This window comes from Meleagris gallopavo, chromosome 1 (assembly GCF_000146605.3).
Source record: "Meleagris gallopavo isolate NT-WF06-2002-E0010 breed Aviagen turkey brand Nicholas breeding stock chromosome 1, Turkey_5.1, whole genome shotgun sequence".
NCBI classification, from domain to species: Eukaryota; Metazoa; Chordata; class Aves; order Galliformes; family Phasianidae; genus Meleagris; species Meleagris gallopavo.
The window spans coordinates 62214277-62233182 of NC_015011.2; the positions used below are offsets into that span (position 1 = coordinate 62214277).

General features: G+C 46.5%; 2 protein-coding genes across 3 annotated transcripts in view; both read left to right on the forward strand.

Annotated features, from left to right (window-relative positions):
• Positions 1-18906, forward strand: part of LOC100542571 (zinc finger protein OZF-like) — a 1148434-nt gene that overhangs the window by 1091318 nt on the left and 38210 nt on the right. The gene's annotated exons all lie outside the window — the stretch shown is intronic.
• Positions 7-18017, forward strand: DDX11 (DEAD/H-box helicase 11). Its single transcript, XM_010714334.2, has 26 exons — positions 7-135; positions 502-738; positions 1081-1167; positions 2878-3035; positions 4171-4222; positions 4755-4862; positions 5392-5479; positions 5978-6180; positions 6800-6952; positions 7039-7085; positions 7996-8075; positions 9310-9354; positions 9482-9549; positions 10076-10114; positions 10335-10458; positions 10877-11011; positions 11472-11584; positions 12375-12447; positions 12787-12890; positions 13644-13793; positions 15748-15816; positions 15991-16091; positions 16511-16595; positions 17195-17270; positions 17446-17600; positions 17721-18017. Exons 1-26 carry the CDS (start codon positions 70-72, stop codon positions 17742-17744), a joined length of 2640 nt encoding a protein of 879 aa, XP_010712636.1. The 5' UTR covers positions 7-69; the 3' UTR covers positions 17745-18017.

An 18906-nucleotide genomic window follows, 5' to 3' on the forward strand; every position in this document is an offset into this window, starting at 1 on the left:
GCGGTGAGCGGCCCGGGTCGGGCCAGCTTCCCATTTCCCTACACGCCGTACCGCATCCAGGAGCAGTTCATGGCAGCGCTGTACGCTGCGCTGGAGGCCGGGCGGGTCGGGATCTTCGAGAGCCCCACGGGCACGGTGAGCAGCGGGGGGGGGAGGGGATAGAGACACCGTGACGGGGCTGCTTGCAGCGTGGTGCTCAGAGTGGTGCTTGGGGAGGGGGAGCAGGGCAGGCCGGGCTCATTCGTTGCACAAGCGCGGGATCTGGGTTCCTGTTATAAGGTGTGTTAGCCACATCTGTGATGCCAGTTTTGGAACTGTGGGGACAAAACACAGAAAGAGGTGCCACTTGCAGGGTCATAAAGTGCAACATCAGTATCTCTGTGCATGGACTTGGCCTGGTCCCACTCAGCTGGAACCACCACCAGGTGCTTCTCCTGTGTGGAGGAGCTGGTTACAGCAGTGACACCGAGTGTGGCTTGTGCTCTTTGTTTCCAATACCAGGGAAAGTCACTGAGCCTCATCTGCGGGGCCCTCTCCTGGCTCCGAGACTTTGAGGAGAAGAAGCAGCAGGAGGAGGCACGGCTTCTGGCTCCAGAGGGTAGTGGGCAGGAAGAGAAGCAGCCCCTGGTTTCTGGTGGGCCGACGTGTCCAAACAGCAGGGATGCATCTGGGGAACCGGACTGGATCACGGCGTTTGTGCAGAAGAAAGAAGAGCAGGATTTGGTGCACAGACTGAAGGTTGAGAAATGCTCATGTGTAAAGAAGGGGGAAATAGCAAGGTGTGAGGAGCAGGATGGGTGACATCATGGGTGGTGACTTGGTGATCATCACCTTTGACAGGACTCTGTGTCACTTAAGAGAGATAAGGCATGACGATGTAAGCTGCATGAAGTATAGGATAGCTGCTGTCAACATAGCAACATTCATAGGCATGTAAGGACAAAGGAACTGCTGACAGTTTTGTTTCAGAGTTGGATTATTTTTATTTTATTTTATTTTCCTGGGTAAAAGGAAAATAATTATGCCTGTTCTGTAGGACTAAATGGACTTCATCCTTCCATCATTCTCCCTTCATTTCAGGAGGAGCAGATCAGGAGGAAAAAGCGAGAAGAACGTCTTGAGAAAATCCGCCATAATGTACAATTAAAATATGCAGCAAAGAGGAAGGTGAGTTGGCCTGCAGAGGTTAGAATCACAGTATCATAGAATCGTACAATGGCTTGGTTGCAAGAGATCTCAAAGACCATCTAGTTCCAACCCTTTGCCATGGGTAGGATTGCCACCCCAGGGCAAGGGCCCCATCCAGGCTGGTCCTGAACACCAGAGATAAGGCACCCACATTTTCTCTGGGTAGCCCATGGCAGTGTCTCACCACCCTCTCAATGTAAAACTTTCCCCCGATGTCTAATCTAACTCTCCCTTCCTTTAGTTTAAAACCATTTACTTTAAAACCCCCTTTTAAAAACCTTCAGTTTAACCTCCCCTCTTTTAATTTAAAATCTTTAGTTTAAACCATTTTCCTTTGTCTTAATAATTTCAAGTGTTGGTCATACTTGCTTGTACATGTGACTTGTCTCTATATTGTCCAGCCCCTGTATTTGGGGAGCTCTTTTACTGGATTGCTGAATTGGCTCTCTGAAATTTTTGATTAGGTTATCTTTTCAAAGTACAGATGTAAAAAGCAACCTGTGCTTAGAGAATTTTCTGTGGCAACACGTGTGTGTGGATTAAAAGAATGTCTATTCTGATGGCTTATTTGCTTTTAAGTGTTAATATTTGGGGTTTTTGGAAAGCTCTTTCTTACATAAGCATGGGTGGACACTATTTCTGGAATAAAACCTGTAGAACCGAGATTGAATTTAAGACTGTAGGAACTGAAGACCCCTCCAAAAAAAAGCAAGGTCAGGCTTTGGTTGTACTCACCACTGTACTTGTTTACCTTCATAGATATTGTCTCCCACAGTATTCTCCTGGGGAAGCTGGCAGCCCATGGCTTGGACAGGTACACTGTTTGCTGGGTAAAGAACTGGCTGGAGGGCCAGGCCCAGAGAGCGGTGGTGAATGGAGCTAAATCTAGCTGGAAGCCAGTCATGAGTGGTGTTGTTCTCCAGGGGTCAGTACTGTCCTTACTGATGATCTGAATGAGAGGATTGAGTGTACCCTCAGTAAGTTTGCATATGACACCAAGTTGGGAGAGAGTATTGGATGTGCCTCAGGGTAGGAATGCCCTACAGAGAGATCTAGACAGGCTGGATCACTGGGCTGTGGCCAATTGCATGAGCTTCAATCAGGCCAAGTTGCAGGACTTGCATTTTAGTCACAACTCCATGCAATGCTACAGGCTTGGGGCATAGTGGCTGGAAAGCTGCATGGAGGAAAAGGATCTGGAGGTGTGAGTTGACACTGAACTGAACATAAGTATAACTGAACATGTATTCTAAAGCAGGTATTGAGTTTATTGTAGCCTTAGGTTAACTGTGGGTTATTTGATTACGCCCTTATGCGTTTGCTTGGTTGTTGGTTTTTTTATTTACACAGTTTCTTTCCGAGGCAGTCATTTTTATAGGCTAATTTAAGCAACTAATCCTGGATTATAGGCATATGGTCACTTCAGGAGTTAGGTGTTTAGAGGGTCCTTTGCACAGAAGGCTTTGATGTGGGCAAGTCTTTGGTTGCTGCTGTCACCTGCACTGTGTGGCGCTGAACTGCTTCAAGTAGTTGTGGTGTGTTTGCTTGTCCTGCTGGGGATACACACAGCAATCCCTCCTCTGTGCTGTGGGGAAGGGACTGAGCTGTCCTCTGAACTGCAGGTGGCATAAAGTGATGCAAGTGCTGCTTCTCTGTGTGAGAAATAATGAGATGGTGTGCTCCTTTCAGAGATCTGAGGAGGATGAGATGAAGCGCCTTCTTCAGCTCAGCAAAGAGATTCTGTCAGAGGGAACTGGAGCAGCTGTCCCAGAGCAGCTGGATCACAATGAGGAGGAGCTGATTCTTGCTGAATATGAGAGTGACGAGGAAAAGAAAGTGGCATCTGGGTAAGGACAGGGGCTGAGGGGGATTCCCTGTCAAAGAAATGTCTTATTATCATTTTTGGCTTGCCTTAATTGAAGGGACTTCAGCTGTTCAGCAGTGACTGCTTTCTTAAGCATCTTATGCTGTTGGATATATAGGTGGTTCTATCTTATGCACATCTGGAGTTTCTCCCCCATTGAAGCTGTGGTACTGATTGGTTGGTAGGTTGTTTTTTCTATTAGGATTCTCTCTTTTTTTTTTGGTTTGTTGTTGCTTTTTTTCCACTCACTGTCATCAGCCTCAAGTGTCTTCTGAGAAGGCAGTCTTTCTTAAAATGCATGACAACCTTTTTCCATGTCTGTTTCCCAGAGAGTGCCTCTGGATGCTGGGTGAATGCCTTGAGATGAACTTTGCATTAGAAAAGCAAAATGCTCCTGAAGGCATCAAAGGAAACTATCAGTTCTGCAGATTAGCAATGGCATCTTTTGATATTCTGAAGGGAGAGAAGGTCACATTTCTGAAGACTGAGCTGCAGCACGAAAACCAAGTGCACACTTTTCTCTAACATACAACTGTTCTTTTGGCGTTATGCAGAAAGCCAGAAGCCAGAGTTTTCAGCAAGAAAAGTCAAATACATCTAAAATACAAATTTACTAATTAGTATCTAGACAGATCCTCCTGCCTTAAAATCGCAAAGCATTTAAGCTACATATAAATGAAGCAGTTACTAAGCATTAAGCTGCTGTTGCCTTTGAGGAATTGTATGGCAGCTAAATATCTTCCTGAAACTTTTTCTTCTTCATGCAACAGCTTGAGGGTGGTAAATTGTCTCTAAGGGGAATGCTTTATAAAAATAAATAAATAAGCACACCAAAGGATAGTATAGCTCTGATTAGTTTATGCCTGGGGCTTAGAAAACACCAGATTCTTAATTTTTTTTTTAAAAGATGCTTCTTGAAGTTGCTAAAGACACAACCCTACAGACACTTTTCTTTTAAAGAGCAAAGCTTGGCACGATGTGCCCACCTATAGTATTCTTAGAAAGTCATTTTTTCTCTTACTTCCTGATGACACAAGCACCTCCCTTGAGGTAGAGCGTCCTTTGTTTCTAACTCCCAGTGACTGAAAGGAAACTCTTTGGGCTTTGTCTTTTCTTAGGCTGGAGCAAGATGATGATGATGATGATTTGGAAGAAGAGCATGTGACAAAGGTGAGATGAGGAGGGTATTTTGTGCCACCTTATACAATAGTGTGAGAGAATTATAGCTTCCTTGCACCCTTCCCAGGGTAATGCAGTATGGAAGGATTTGGAAGGATTTAGGAAGTGGCATCCGTGGACTGCCAAGTTTGTTGATAATAGCAACCAGTTCTGCTGTTCTCATCTCCTTCTGGGTTATACTGGCTGCCTAAGCAGTTTGCTCTGCTAACATCGCTGAAATTTTTCTGTGGCTTGCTGCAAGAAGCACATATTCATCACTCTACAACAACCAGTCCCAGTTATTATAAGGCCTTGGAAAATTCAATGGAAATGAAGGACAAATGCACAGCAGAAAGTAAAGATAAGGCTGTTGGCTTTGGCAGTTGTACAGTGACATTCCAGCATATGCCTTCCTTTGTGTTTTGAAGGCTTGAGCAAGATTAATGTTGCTGAGGTGCTTGGCTGCCTCCCTGCAGGATTGGTTGTAGAATAGGAGGTTGGCTTCCATATTCTTCTCATCTTTCTTCCATCTTCCTCATTGCAGATTTACTACTGCAGCCGCACTCACTCCCAGTTGTCTCAGTTTGTGCATGAAGTGCAGAAAAGTCCTTTTGGCAAAGACACGCGTCTGGTCTCCTTGGGATCCAGGCAGGTATGTGGTATGGTCACAAAGGACCCAGAGTGTGTGTTCATTCATACGAAGGACTTTGCTAGGAGGTGTGTGGATGTGACACCTCAGAAGGCATCTCAGGGACTGAGGTGAGTCTTCCATTGGAAAAGCTATTTATGTGTCATGATACAGATTCATGCGACGTACCTTTTTCTGTGAGCTGTTCGGCCATTTGCCCTTTGATGTAAATGCAAATGTCTGTTTTCCCTCTTCTGATGTGGAAGATTATAGATGCCTGAGTCACTGGGAAGGCACTCTTTTAGATATTAATTCTGCTAGCATTTCTTTAGAAGTTGTGTAGCAGCGAGCTATCTGAGGACACCTTTCTTCATTTTCTCTCCTTACTGATTTCTTTTGGGGTTTTGAGCATGCTTGTTGCAGCAGCTACACAACGTGCCTGACTTCTGGTTTGGAATCTGGCCTGGAATTGCTTTACATAAGTCTATTTTACAGCAAAGAGTGCGCACTGAGCACTCTTCGACCTGCCGTCCCCTCTCTTTGCATGTCTAAGAACCTGTGTGTGAATGAGGAGGTGCGCCGCTTGGGGGCTCTGCAGCTCATCAATGACCGCTGCACTGAGATGCAAAAGAACAAACACGGTATGAGCACTTCAGCACGGGGAAGCAATGGCTGATAAAGCTGGTGGGGGTGAGAGGCTGCAGGCAGTGCATTCTGCCAGTCGGTTCTAGGAAGAGAGCAGTAGGAGTCTGAAAAGGTGAAAAGGGCAAGCTGGGGAAGCAGAGCTAGAGATCCTTAGTGCTTTTACCTTTTGTACTCCAGGTTAGCACACCAAGACCTGTATGTATTTGCTGAGTGTCTTGCATTGGTCGGGACTTGTGCAATGGAAGGATGCTTGTCTTTGTAACTTACTGCTAGAAATGTGGGGAAATGTCGCATGAGTAAATCTAACCAGCAAGAGCAGTGTCCACAGTGAGGGTGGAAATGTCACTGCTTTCATACTCCTTCAATAGATGATGGGTCAAATACTCATGGCAGAGCCTGCTTTGAAGTTCAGAAAGTACCACTACCAGGGTACAAAGTAGTGAGTTTAGATTTTTCAGTGGTACTCATGGCTTGCTTTTGATTTCTGCTGTCAGAAAAGAAGAGTGATGCAGAGGTTGAAGGGAAGAAGAGACGTGTGAGTCGCACTGTGTGCCCATTTTATTCCTATGAACAAATGCAGTTTCTCCGTGATGAAGTTCTAGTGGAAGTGAAGGATATCGAGCAATTGGTGACTTTGGGAAAGGAAACCAAAGCCTGTCCCTATTATGGGAGTCGATACGCTATTGCTGCTGCTCAGGTAAGGACACCGCTCAGGGAATCAGTGCCAGGATCTCTAAGAATAAACCAATTACTAAAGCAAACCAGCACTTTGTTGCACAGTGTTTTTGGAGTCTGTAAAGAGGTTGTGTTTCTGTCAGGTTTAGCTTTGCTGAAAAAGAAAAGGAAAGTGAGAGTATCTCTTTCAAGCTAGTAGGGAGGCTGTAAGTGTGTGTCAGTTTTGGGTCAAGCATTCTGAAATACTTAAAATGTTCAGTAACTGAGGTGATACAGGCACATGGCTGTAGTCTTAGGATTTGCCAGTGCTCTTTCTTGCTTGGTTCTCTGTCAAAAGACAGGCTTTCACTCCTTAGAAGGAGATTAGGAAAGTAACTTGCTGTTGCACTTCTAGGCCGCTCTTATAATAATTATTTGGGGGTCAAACTAGTTCAGGAATCAGTATGCACAATCGTTTTCCCTCAACTTACCTCTCAAGGACGTTCTTCCATCTCTTTTGCTATTTCTCCCATAATGAGAGTAAGTAACTTGATGAAATGCTGCAGGGCCATCTGAGGTAGGCCTATTATGAGCTGCTGGTGAGAGCTCTAAGTCCATCCGGATGAGAGCTGGAATCAGAGCAGCGTGTGCTTCCCCTGTAGCTGGTGGTGCTGCCCTACCAGATGCTCTTGCATGAGGCCACCAGGAACGCTGCAGGGATCATCCTGAAGGACCAGGTTGTAATCATCGACGAGGCCCACAACCTCATAGACACCATCACCTGTATCCATAGCGCGGAGGTCAGTGGCTCTCAGGTGAGTCATGGCCTGGCCTGTTAACTGTGGGTGAGCACCCTTTCTCGACTCCTCTATAATACCAGCTCTGCTTTTTGTTCTTGTAGCTGTGCTGTGCCCACTCCCAGCTGCTGCAGTACATGGAGCGATACAGGTGAGGATCTCAGAGAAGAGTGTAACAGCAGCAGGCAGCATGGATGCTGTGACTTGTCTCACGTCTGCAAGGCCTTTCTTGCTTTTTCCCAGAGGAAGGTTATTTGCATTAATGCTTCTGAGATGAAAAGCCACTTGCATCATTATCTCTGTCTAGAACCCATCTAAGTCAGACTCCTGGGGCTGGTATTAAGCAGTGAGAAAGGGGATACCCTGAGGATTCTGGCTTTTCCTTACACTCTGTTTCTTTCCCAATCTCTCTCTAATCATTCCTGCTTTGTGATGCAGAGTTATGAAAGCTCCAGTCTTTCATCTCCTGGATCTTAACCTTTTGTGGGCTGACTGGCATTATAGAAGAGGCAGGAAGCTCTGAGGAGGAGGAAGCTCTGTGTTTTTTGACTGTGACCAAATCTCACATCTTGGCATACCTGCAGTGGCTGATTATTGTGCTCAGTGCTAATCACTGAATTTGCACAATGTTATCACGGCAGAGACATGGGGATCACTGCCATTGTAATTTGTGTGTGAGAGATAAAGGCGTCTGTAGGAACAGCCAAGTGCTTGGGCTGCATGGGTGAGTGCTTGGGGGTGGCTGTCAGTAGGGTGTTCGGAGCCCTGTCACAAACAGGGAGTGTGAGCAAATGTCTTATGTAGGGCACAGCTGATGGCTTGTTCAAGGTTATCAGGAAGCCTTTGTGAAGCCTGAAAGTAGGGCCAAGTGCCACGTAGCAGAATCTTCCTAACTGCTTCTTCACAGTTCCCCAGCATATAGATCTTCTCTACTGCTGTCTGGTTCTTTTCTGCCCCAAATTAAGGGAAGTTCAGTTACTTGTCTCTGCAGCTTAGGGAGCTGTGTGTTAGTCCTTGAAGATGTTTTGGAGCCTAATACCTTCCTTTTTTTTTTTTCACAGTAAACGTTTGAAGGCAAAGAACTTGATGTACATTAAGCAGATCCTGTATTTGCTGGAGCGGTTTGTAGTCATGCTGGGAGGTAAGCAAGCCATTTCTCTCTCTGTGGATACTTAGAAACTCAGAGACATCTGCTGTTCCTTCGGAGCACTGTCCCTCCTGCTCCTGCACAGGCTGTGAGGAGTTGCTGTTCATGTTTGATGCCAGTATTATCATTCCGCAGCCTGTTTTATAACATGAGGATATGGTGTCTGCCTGAACCCCTCTCTTTTTTCATTAGCTGAGGAGCAGAGGCTGATGCTGTAAGTTGGTAGGAGCAGTTCCCCTCTTCCTGTGTGAATGGGGAGGTGGTGTGGTCCAAAGTGAGGAATACAGCGAGTGTGACAGTAATCAGCACTGCACAAAAGCTGCACAGAATAGTCTTCCTGTGTCATCTGATGGCAAGACCTCTTCCTGTGGCAGGCATGCCTCTGCAGAGTGATTTTATCTTTTTTCTTCTTTTCTTGAAAGGTGCCTTTCCTTTCTGTGATTTTTAAATTTACTGGCATTTGTGTGGCTCCTCTCCTGTAACGCACTGTCTTCTATACATCAGTGTGCCTTAAGGAGAGCCCTCCATAACCTCTTACACAGGAAAAAAACAGCTCTTTGGTGCAGGAGCATGTTGGTGCTCTGTGTCCTTCTCTTAGATGAGAACTTCTGTCCCTGCCAGTCTTCCCTTCCCGACACTGGGCTCAATGCTTTCATTAGCCTGCAGCCTGAGTACAGCTTCATGATTGAGGCTGCAAAGTGAATTGTGAGGTGGGTGTTAAACACTGGCACATAAAGCACAGTGAATGGCAGCAATTAATACTGTTCTGTCTGTCAGGATCTGAGCGTGGAACTGTCCTCAAGTTTTCCCCTCATCTCAATCACCTGTCAGCCTGTGCGCCTCCCGGTGCTGCATTGAGGAGGGGTGAGGGATGCACTGCAGTCCCTGTCCCTTCATCTTTGCAGCATGATCGTGTGAGCATTTGTATGCACCCGCCCTACCTGCTGCCTCCTGCTACAGAAGGAATGTAGGTGGCATTTCTTAGGATGCAGCAGCACGCTTGTCCTACAGTGTGGGGCTATCCTGCAAGGGAAAGAAAAGCTGAGTGGGAGCTGTCATTTTCTCTGCATAGCTACTTCTTCCAGATGTGAAATTGATTCGTGATTCTTTGGAGGTTTTTTTTTGTACTTATGCTGTGCTTTCGGCTCAGTTGTTTGCTTAAGTTCCTTGTTTAACGTTAAGACAGACTCATAGTAAGCCTTCCTTTAATTGTTTTCATATTTTGCAGGAAATGTGAACCAAAATCCTAGTTGCCAGGCAGTTTCCCAAACAGGTAAAACTGTAGCAAACACCACTGGGCAGGGTCGTGGATGTGGGCAGTTAGGGGCTGCAGCTCATAAGGCCCAGCAACCGATAAGTTGTTTGTTTGTTTGTTTTTTCCTTTTGTCTTTTTCTTTTAGGGACAGAGCTGAAATCCATCAACGACTTCCTATTTCAGAGCCAGATTGACAATATCAACCTCTTCAAGGTAAGCACAAGTGTCTTCTGTAGGGTGCAGCTCATGGCTTATGCAAGGTTATCAGGAAGCCATTGTGAGAGCTGGAAGTAGGGTCAAGTGCCACATGGCAGTATCTACTTTCTAGCATCTTGCCCATGCTTCCCTGTTAGACAGAACTCTTCTGCTACTATCTGGTTAGCAGTGCATTAAAGCTGGATGGGTGATCTTGGCAGAGGAAAACAAGCAATTAAATGCATGCGAGTGCAGATGCTGTCTGTAGGCAAAGCCAAACTGTAAAGGTTAAGGGTAAAGAAACACTACTACTCTAGTAACCTAACCCATCCCTCAAATCTCCAAACACTGTGCTTTAACCAAAGAGATTCCCACTCTAGAAGCAGTGTCTTTGTAATAAATTGTCTCACAAAGAACTGTCCACCGCTCCCCAAGAGAACAGCAAGCACAGCAAGTTTATCTCCCTGCTGGGTACAGACTGAGGGCAACAGGATGGGAGGCAGGATGCTGAGCACCAGTTATTTTTGCTGTCTTTTTCCAACAGGTGCAGCGTTACTGTGAGAAGAGCCTCATCAGTAGGAAGGTACTGCTCCTGCAGCTTTATGGTCAACAACATTCAATGACTTGTTTGGTTTTGATTTGATGGGTGGGAAAAATAATGGGATTTTGCTGATAGATTCTTATTGGGCTGGTTTGTGAACACCTGCCAAGGAACCTTATCTCTCACAGGCCAGAAAACCTGTTTCTGTCTTATCTGTTTTGTGCTGCTGGTTGTCTTAGTCTTTCTGGCTTTTGCTTGGCAGCTTTTTGGATTTGTGGAGCGATACGGCAATCCTGCCCCAGCCGTGAAGACCAACAAGGAGAACCAGAAGTTGGCTGGTTTGCAGAACTTTCTTATGACTCTCCAGCAGGGATCTTATAAGGAGGGTGAGTTCAGACATCCTCCACTTGTGCATTTATGAACAAAGTGAGGACATGGAACGTGCATCTGCATAGGGGAAGAGGAGGGCAGAACCAAAGAGTGAGAGAATACAGGAGGTGTACTGCAGAGGTGTTTTTAATATATCTGACTAGATGACTTTGGCAATTATACATCTGATTAGATCTCCTGAGGTCCCTACCAAGTGGAGTGACGTGACTGTGTTTATACTGAATGCACTTAAGATTTGCACTTTTGTGACCTGCTGGCTCTGCAACCTGAGCTATTGTGGGTAACTGTTTAGTGGTGCCAGCTACAAAACTAGATCGCTTTTTTTTTTTGTTGTTGCTGTTAGCAATGACATGGAACTGTCTTTAGAAGTGCAGCCTGCACTGCCTGCCTCTCTCTTTCTTTTCTGGCAATTAGGCCCTCTCCAGAGCCCTCCCGTGGAGGCTGACAACGACCAGCTCCGATCTGCCTCTCCTCTGATGCACATTGAGGGATTTCTCTCAGCCCTCACGAACGCAAATGAAGATGGTCGAGTCATTCTCAATAGGCAAGGTATTGGAATAGGAGAGCTGGTGAGAGGAGATGTGACTTACACACGGCCGTTTCATTGGCAGGAGGGAGGCAACTGTGAGCCTGCAGTCTTACCAGAACGCACCTGTGCAGCCTTGATTGAAGCTGGCAGACTCAGGCTGTACAAGGGCTCTCATGATTCCAAAGGAATTCTTACCAAGGGCACTGTGGCTAGGGCTTGCTCCCAAGCAAGCTCCCACTTTGGATGTTGGTTTTTATCTTGGTCTTTTATCTAGTGTGCCTCTTCACAGCTCCAGGAAGTCTAGGAAATGAAAAGAAACTTCGAGGTTGTCATTACCCATTGCTGCCATGGCAGCATTGAATAGCAGGACCTTGTTTTGAGAGATGGGGATCTGCCAGAGTGTCCAGGGCAAGAGGAAGTATCTCTTGTATCCCTGTTTGTCACGAGTAGTTCACAATGCTGCCTCTCTTTTTTTTCCAGGCACTATTGGTCAGAGCAGCCTCAAATTCCTCTTGCTGAATCCAGCTGTCCACTTTGCCAAGGTGGTGAAAGAATGTCGTGCTGTAATCATTGCTGGGGGCACCATGCAGCCGGTGAGGGAATAAGGACATCTCTGGTGCTATCTACAAGGAGGCAGGGAAAGAGCTTAGTCCCACTGGGACTGCTCTTCTCGCTTCCTGTGTTGTGTGTGGGAAAAGACTTCTCCTATGCCTCCTCCATTCCTGTTTCTGGGTAGGAATGTCCTGAAATCTTCTCTTTACTCTTGTGAAGACAAGGGATGGAAGAAAGTTGTGAAGTGCAGGACCTTGGAGAAGCAGTGGTCTTCTTTTGGAAGGCCTCCACTCCAACTTCGAACCCTTCTGTCTGCAACTCGGAGAGAGGATATAGCTGCAATCCACAATGTGGATTGTACAGTGCTTGGGAGTCCTGGTAGTGGACTTTTGGGCCTGGGGAGGTCTGAAATTGGAGCATGATGGGTGGAGAGAGGAGGGGTTCTACACAGGGAACTTGACCCACACAGAAGGCCACAGCAAGGCTCAGGAGCATGGGCGCTAAAAGGCACTTTGCCTGCATTTCATGCTGCCTGTTCTGCTTGGGCCAGCTTGAGGTTCTGTTCCTGAGCACTTGGCTTAGCCTGAGCAGAAGACAGCAAGGCAGGGGCACAGAAGGTCCCACAACCCTGGGAGCAGAGTATGGCTGCTGGCTGAGCATTTTCATGCCCTAGGTTTTCACATCATGGAGAAAGCTCATCTCCTTTCCTTGCTGGCAGCCCCCCTTACTGAGCTCATCAGCTCTCTGAATGCTGATGCTCAAGGAGCAATACCAGGGCTGTTGCTGCAGTGCCCCTTGGAACTTCACCTCTCTCTGGCTTGTGGTCCACAGGTGGCTGATTTCCGGGAGCAGCTGCTGTCCTGTGCTGGTGTGGATCCTGCACGCATCATGGAGTTCTCTTGTGGTAAGTGTGCTGGGGGAAAAGGCAGGGGTTATAGTCTGTGTTGGACTATGCCATCAGTGTAGTTTTGTCAGCACTCTAAGCAACATGGTATCTATTCTAGAAATTATGGCAACAGACCTCAGGGGTGTTTGTTCTCTCCCACTGAGCTCCTCTTGGCTGGCAGCAGTAGATAGCACCTTGCCTTCTTCCCAGGGGCTTGAGAAGCAGAGGCCAGAGCAGCTGAGTGCCTAGTCAGACAAACACATGCCTGTGTCACTGTGCGCAGGTGATGCTGTTCAGCTAGCAGTGTTGGTGCACAGGGCAGCTATGTTGACTCTCACTTGTTTTTTTTGTCTCCAGGACACGTAATACCTCCAGAAAATATTTTACCCATAGTCCTCTGCAGTGGTCCTTCCAACCAGCAGTTGGAGTTCACCTACCAGACAAGAGACCTGCCCCAGATGGTCAGTCTTCCTTTGCTCCCTTCTGAAGTGTCTCTCTCTTTTTTTTTTTGGTTCACTTGCCTATGTTTCATAGTACTTTCCAAAAGGTGTGATGATCAAAAGCCATGGGAGGGACAATACGTGGGATTTGGGGCTGGTGTGTTGCCAGGTAATTGGGAAAGAGGATCGTGGTGTTGAGCTGCCTGCTCAGAAGAACCTCTTGGAGGCAAGGAAGACTAGCAGCTGTTTGGCTGTACTGAGATCCTGCATTTGTGTGCTAGATACCAGAAAGAGGTCTGCCCACTTCCCAGATTGGAGGACTCTGTTAGTGGAGCAGACAGTGCCCTGTGGAGTGCAGCCCTAAGCACAGGGATAGTATCAGATATTTCTGCACTTCTCCCTTCCTTTGCTCAGTCAGCACCCAGCACAAGGTGCTGGGTCTGCTCTGAATCCCACCAGATGTGCTAGCTAGCTCTCCACACCTCTTTTAGTATGAGACATTTCCATCCACTGGACAACAGACACAGACCCTCTAGAGTGACCACTGCTCCACACTGGCAATGTAAACTGAATTAGGAGGAGAAGCCAAGCAGTGAACAGCTTTTTGGCAATTTCCAGCTCCCTTAGCAGCACTCAGCCTCACGTATTTCCCACATTTTTCCTCCACCAATGCATGTCATAGGGGAGGTGTGATCCTGGGATCGTGCGCAGAATTGGAGCAGCATTCACTAGAGCTCCTGTCAGCTGCAATATGCTCTTGTCTCTCTCTTGCAGATGGATGAGACAGGCCGAATCCTCTGCAACCTGTGCAACGTGGTCCCAGGGGGTGTGGTGTGCTTCTTCCCCTCCTATGACTATGAGAAGCAGGTGTATGCTCACTGGGAGAAAACAGGGCTGCTCACCCGCCTGGCAACTAAGAAGAAGGTAATTGTGCAGCCAGGGGCAGTTGGTACTGCAAATAGGAGCTTCAAAAGTCAAACAATTATCTATGCATTACAGGCCTCTTCCTGAGTTGTTCTCATACTCTGCACAGCAGAGCAGAACGGATGTTTATCTAGCCAATCCCTCCAGTAATGAATAAATGATACTTCCCGGGCGGCTGATCACGAAGCTGGGATCTAAATTAGATTAAATGCAGCTATAGATTCTTTAAGCATGCAGTCTGTAGTGGCCATGGGGGGAGACAGTCTTCACTTTCTGTAGCCAGTGAGCTTGTTCCCTTGCAGCTGGGGAGCTGTTTGAGTTGAGCTGCTACAGGGAATTGGTTTTTCCCAGGCTCAGCTGTTTGTCCCTTGACCACAGACCAGCATGGCCAAGGGGCAGATAGAACTGTACTAGCCTGCAATTCATAGGACAAATGTTATTATTTTTCTGGTAGAAGTGTAGAGCTGAAAACTGAAAGATGAGCAGTGGTGACTGCTTTTGGAAGAGCAATGAGAAACATTAAATAGGGAGATCACTGCAGATATGAAATCTGTACAAGTACTGTCCCAGGTACTTGAAGGTTGGGTATTGCTGAAGTTCAGGCAGTCTGACTGTCCTAGAGGGAGAGGCAGGGACTTTGGTCATGTGCTAGGAAAAAAGAAAAGAGAATGACAGACACCTTATTATGTGATTTCTCTTTTATCAAAAGCTAATAACTTACCACATACCAAACTAGCAGAGCACAGTATTTCACAGCCTTGGTGCAGGCATTCTGGCATGTGGATCTGCCTGTAGGTTTTTGTGGTGGAAACACCACGCTTCATCATCTCCACATGTTTGCACAGCTGTCATTCAAAATGTCTTTCAGGTGCGTTCTGTGGGAGTCCTTATTTTTTGTCTGGCATCTCCAAGGGCTCACACCGCAGTCGTGCCGCTTCCTCTGCCTTTCAGCTGATCTGTTCTTGTTTGGCCTTTGCAGTCTCCAGCAAATTGGATATGCGTTAGCAAAGCAATTTGGTAGCAGTGCAGAGAGTGTGACTTTCAGCTGCCTACACACAAGATCATATCATAGAAGAGGAAGGTTAAAGTCTTTCCTGAGGTGGCTGTGGTGAGATCACACTGAGATTCTATTTAAATTACAGAGGAAAAATTAATTTAAGTCAGAGGATTAAATAGCTACTGTTTAATGAAATAAATAGATTTAGCTTATATTTGTAATTGCCAGTTACTTTTCTACTGAAAGACTGCCTCTGGCTGGTAAAATGCTCACAGCACTCCTTGCTAACCAAAAGAAAATGCATCCTGCAGGTTCTTTACTGTCGCAGAAAGGATAGATGTTGCATTTCTTGTTTACCAGAACAATAAGTTGTGATTTAAGCCAACGTGCAGCATCTATTGAGATTTAGGCTCAATTAATTGCAAAGGCTTTCAGTAACCTGTTAGCTTATAATTCCATTAGGGATGCTGGAATAACACAAAATAATATTACTCTGTGCATAGAAAACTAATATATTTCCTGGGCAAAGGAACCATTACATGGAATTAACTGGTGATTCAAATTAATTGGTCCAATCACTGTCCTCCAAGACCTTGCAGCTGAGGGTCTCTCCAGCCTGCTACGCCTCTATCTGGAAGAAGGGCATGTGCTTTCCAGCCTCTCATCTCTCGGATGACTTCTGAGTTCTTGCAGCATTAGACAAAGCTGCCTAAGCTGGAAGGGAATGTTGGAGGGCAGGAGAAGCTGCTGCTCCCTTCAGAGCCCAGCCGAGAAGTGCTGTAGTGAACATGCCCTGCTTTTCCAGGGGTAGAGGGGAAAGGTGCTGGTTAAGTGGTTTTCTTACAGTTAACTTGCCCTTTCCTGATCTTAGTTCCATGTGTTATTTATTAGCATGTGAATAAAATGATCTGTTTTGTTGTTGCTTCCCGACGCTGCAACTGATACACTGTGTGACAGATCTTTCAGGAGCCTAAGAAAGCCAACCAGGTGGAGCAGGTGCTGGTGGAGTATGCCAAGTGCATAAAGGTAAGTGGAGCTGGCCGTGTGGTGGGAGTGAATCATCTCATCTGTGGATGGGAGCACTGGTAAAGAGGACATTGCAGCTGTTAGCTGGGAAAGAGGGCTGTAGTCCAGGTGTGTGTTTCTGAAGCACAGAAATCTTCCCTTCTCTGGTCTAAGTTGTTGGTCCCTCTCTCGCAGCGGTGCAGCCAGGCTGGAGGCCAGATGACGGGGGCCCTGCTGCTTTCTGTAGTTGGAGGCAAAATGAGTGAAGGGATCAACTTCTCGGATGACCTGGGAAGGTAAGGTGGCTGCTCCTTTTGAGGTGAGCACTTGGCTGTAGTGCAGTGACTCCGAGCAGGATGGACACATCGGTACTTGCATAGATAGAAAGTCTGGGGATCACGTGGCTTGGGCTGATGCTTGAGCCAATGGGACAGAGTCTGCAGGTAATGTAAAACTCACTTGTCCAGTGTACTTTTCATGTGAGTGATGCAGTTAGGCTTGCTGTGCTAGATAATTCCTTGTTCTGGCACCCTGAATCCCTCTGCAGCTTCCAGTTCAGAGTGTGCTTGTCAGACTATTGTATTTTACTGCTGCCTTTGGTCTTTAAGGCTGGCTGTCTTTCAGGGGTACAGTGACCTCTAATTTATCAGTCTGTTGGCAAAGTGCTTTAGGATGAGACATAAAGAATAATGCGGTCCTCCCTCACCCCTTGCAGGTGTGTGATTATGGTGGGAATGCCTTACCCCAACATTAAATCTCCAGAGCTTCAAGAGAAAATGACTTGGCTCGATAAAACAATGGTAACAGACACTTACACCTCTGCTTTTTTTACCTCTGATTTTCACTACTAACTTCCCTCCTGGCACCCGAGTTCCACTGTTGCCTTCAAAGACTCCTTTTTCCTTTGAGCTTTTCCATGTTTCTCAAACTGTGGTAATGGGAGCACAGCCATCCCCATACTGAATTTGTACAGTAAGACCTATGCACAGGGGTCAGTGGAGAGAAGCAACATCAGGGCTCCCTGGGAAGTGAGTTCCAAGGGGAACTATGTCCCTTCACAGCAAAGGAGGTGTCAAAGCAGTAGAAGGTGTATGCCAGGCTCACTTCTTTTGGTGTACTTGTTCTTGCTGCCCACTGGAGATGCTGTTCCTGAGCAGCAAGGCACAAGCTCTCTGCTTTCAATGGGGCCTTAGGCTGGCTCTCTGTGACTGCTCAAAATCATTTTCTAAAACTGCAGCTTTTCTTCTGTCTGTTCCTTGCACTCAGCTTGGGATCTGTGTGGATACCCACTCATTCTGCCAGGATAAAAGTATTTGTTTACCTCACTTCTTCATTAAGACTCTCCCTAATTTGATTAACATCAGCCTTGTGTTCACTCTGACCTATTTCTCCTTTCTAGCCAAGAGCTGCTAGCCAGGCACCTAGCAAAGTGCTGATTGAAAACCTGTGCATGAAGGCAGTAAACCAGTCAATAGGTAATTCATCCTTCCTTGAACAGGCGGGGGGATACAAAATGTGACTGAATCAAAGCAGGGTGGGAAAAAGAAAGCAGAACCAATCATTCTGAGTACAGATGATGCATATGAGCTTACTTGCCTGGGAACAAACAGCTCAGTAATGCAGTTTAACACAGCTGCACACTCTGTACAGGAAGAGCCATTCGCCACCAGAAGGACTTTGCAAGCATCCTGCTCCTGGACCACAGGTACTCACGCCCTGCCATCCTTAACAAGCTGCCACAGTGGATCAGGGAGAGAACCCAGGTCAAGCCTGCCTTTGGATCAGCTTTTGCAGAGTTAAGAAAGGTCAGAACTTTTTTCTCACATACTGCTGCAGAAATTGTTTCCCACTGTATTCACTTGTACTTTCTTCAAACCTTCAGTTTGGTGCTTTAGTATTAGTTACCTGGTTTCATGTGTTCCTAGTTCCACCGAGGGAAATCAGACTGATGCAGACCAGAGAAGCGGGCTGTAGGTCAACTCTGTGATCCACACCTTTTGAAGAAGACCCAAAGCAACGCGGGTTCCTGTTTTTCTGTTCCAAGTGGTTTGTTAATCTCCTCTCTGCCCCCTTTGTTTGTTGTTCAGTATGAGCACTCGGCCTTCACCACCACAGCCAGGAGGAAAACCAGCTGCAGGACACTAGTGAAGGTAGCAGGAGGCTTCTATTTGTTTACAGCTGTGAAGGTTTTATTTAAGTTTATTAAATATTTTTAACCCAGACACTTAAGTGTGGGGATCATGATTATTTTGCCACATCAATGGCTGACTTCAGGGGGCCTGATGACCAAAGTTTACAATTCTTGTGGAATTTTTAGCTGTTACCTTTAAGGTAACAGGCCATTAGTTTGTACTGTGTTGGAATTACACAGTGAGGCAGGTAAGATGTGGGTTAGTTTTTTAATCTCCTTCTTTCTACCTTGCTTCAAGCTGGTACCAGGTTGAAGGACTGAGTCATTCTTTCAAGGGGAATAATGATATGGCCATAACACAGCACACCACTTCTCCTTTGATCACTTTTAATCATAGGATCACTCTGTGCTTTTAACTGCATACAGTTTTTTTTTTGAACTCACAGTAACTTTCTGTGGAAAATGGTCAAAAACTTTTTTTGGTGCAGTTTCCTAGAGGTTCTTTCCTGTGTTCTGGGCTGGAGGGTAATTGACAACAGCAATGGCTGTATAACCCAAGGCTGCGTAATCCCACAGCTATTCTCAGCTCTTTCTGTCATCACAAACAAGGCTGGTCAAAGAGGTTGTTTTGCCTCCTTGCCGGTTTCAGCAACTGGATGCTACCTCTTAAGGCTCTTCTCAAGTGCTTTCTTCATTAAATTTAGATATGGAGCTGGTACCTGCTCCCTCTGTGTTAACAGGCCCAAGGAACAAAGGGGAAAACACAGCTGCTTCTGACAAACTTCTACTCTGAGTCCCCTGCCCCTTCTGCCCCTTCACAGAACTCCCACTCTGGCTAAGCTCTGCCTGAAACTCACTGAAATCACCAGCTGGAGTAGGGGGCTTTTAGACAGCTGGTGCCCTCCTGCCCTGTGTGGTTGGTGGTGCTGGTGTAAGGTTAGCCTCAGCTTGAGCTGAGAGTAGACAGATGGGCTTTCCCT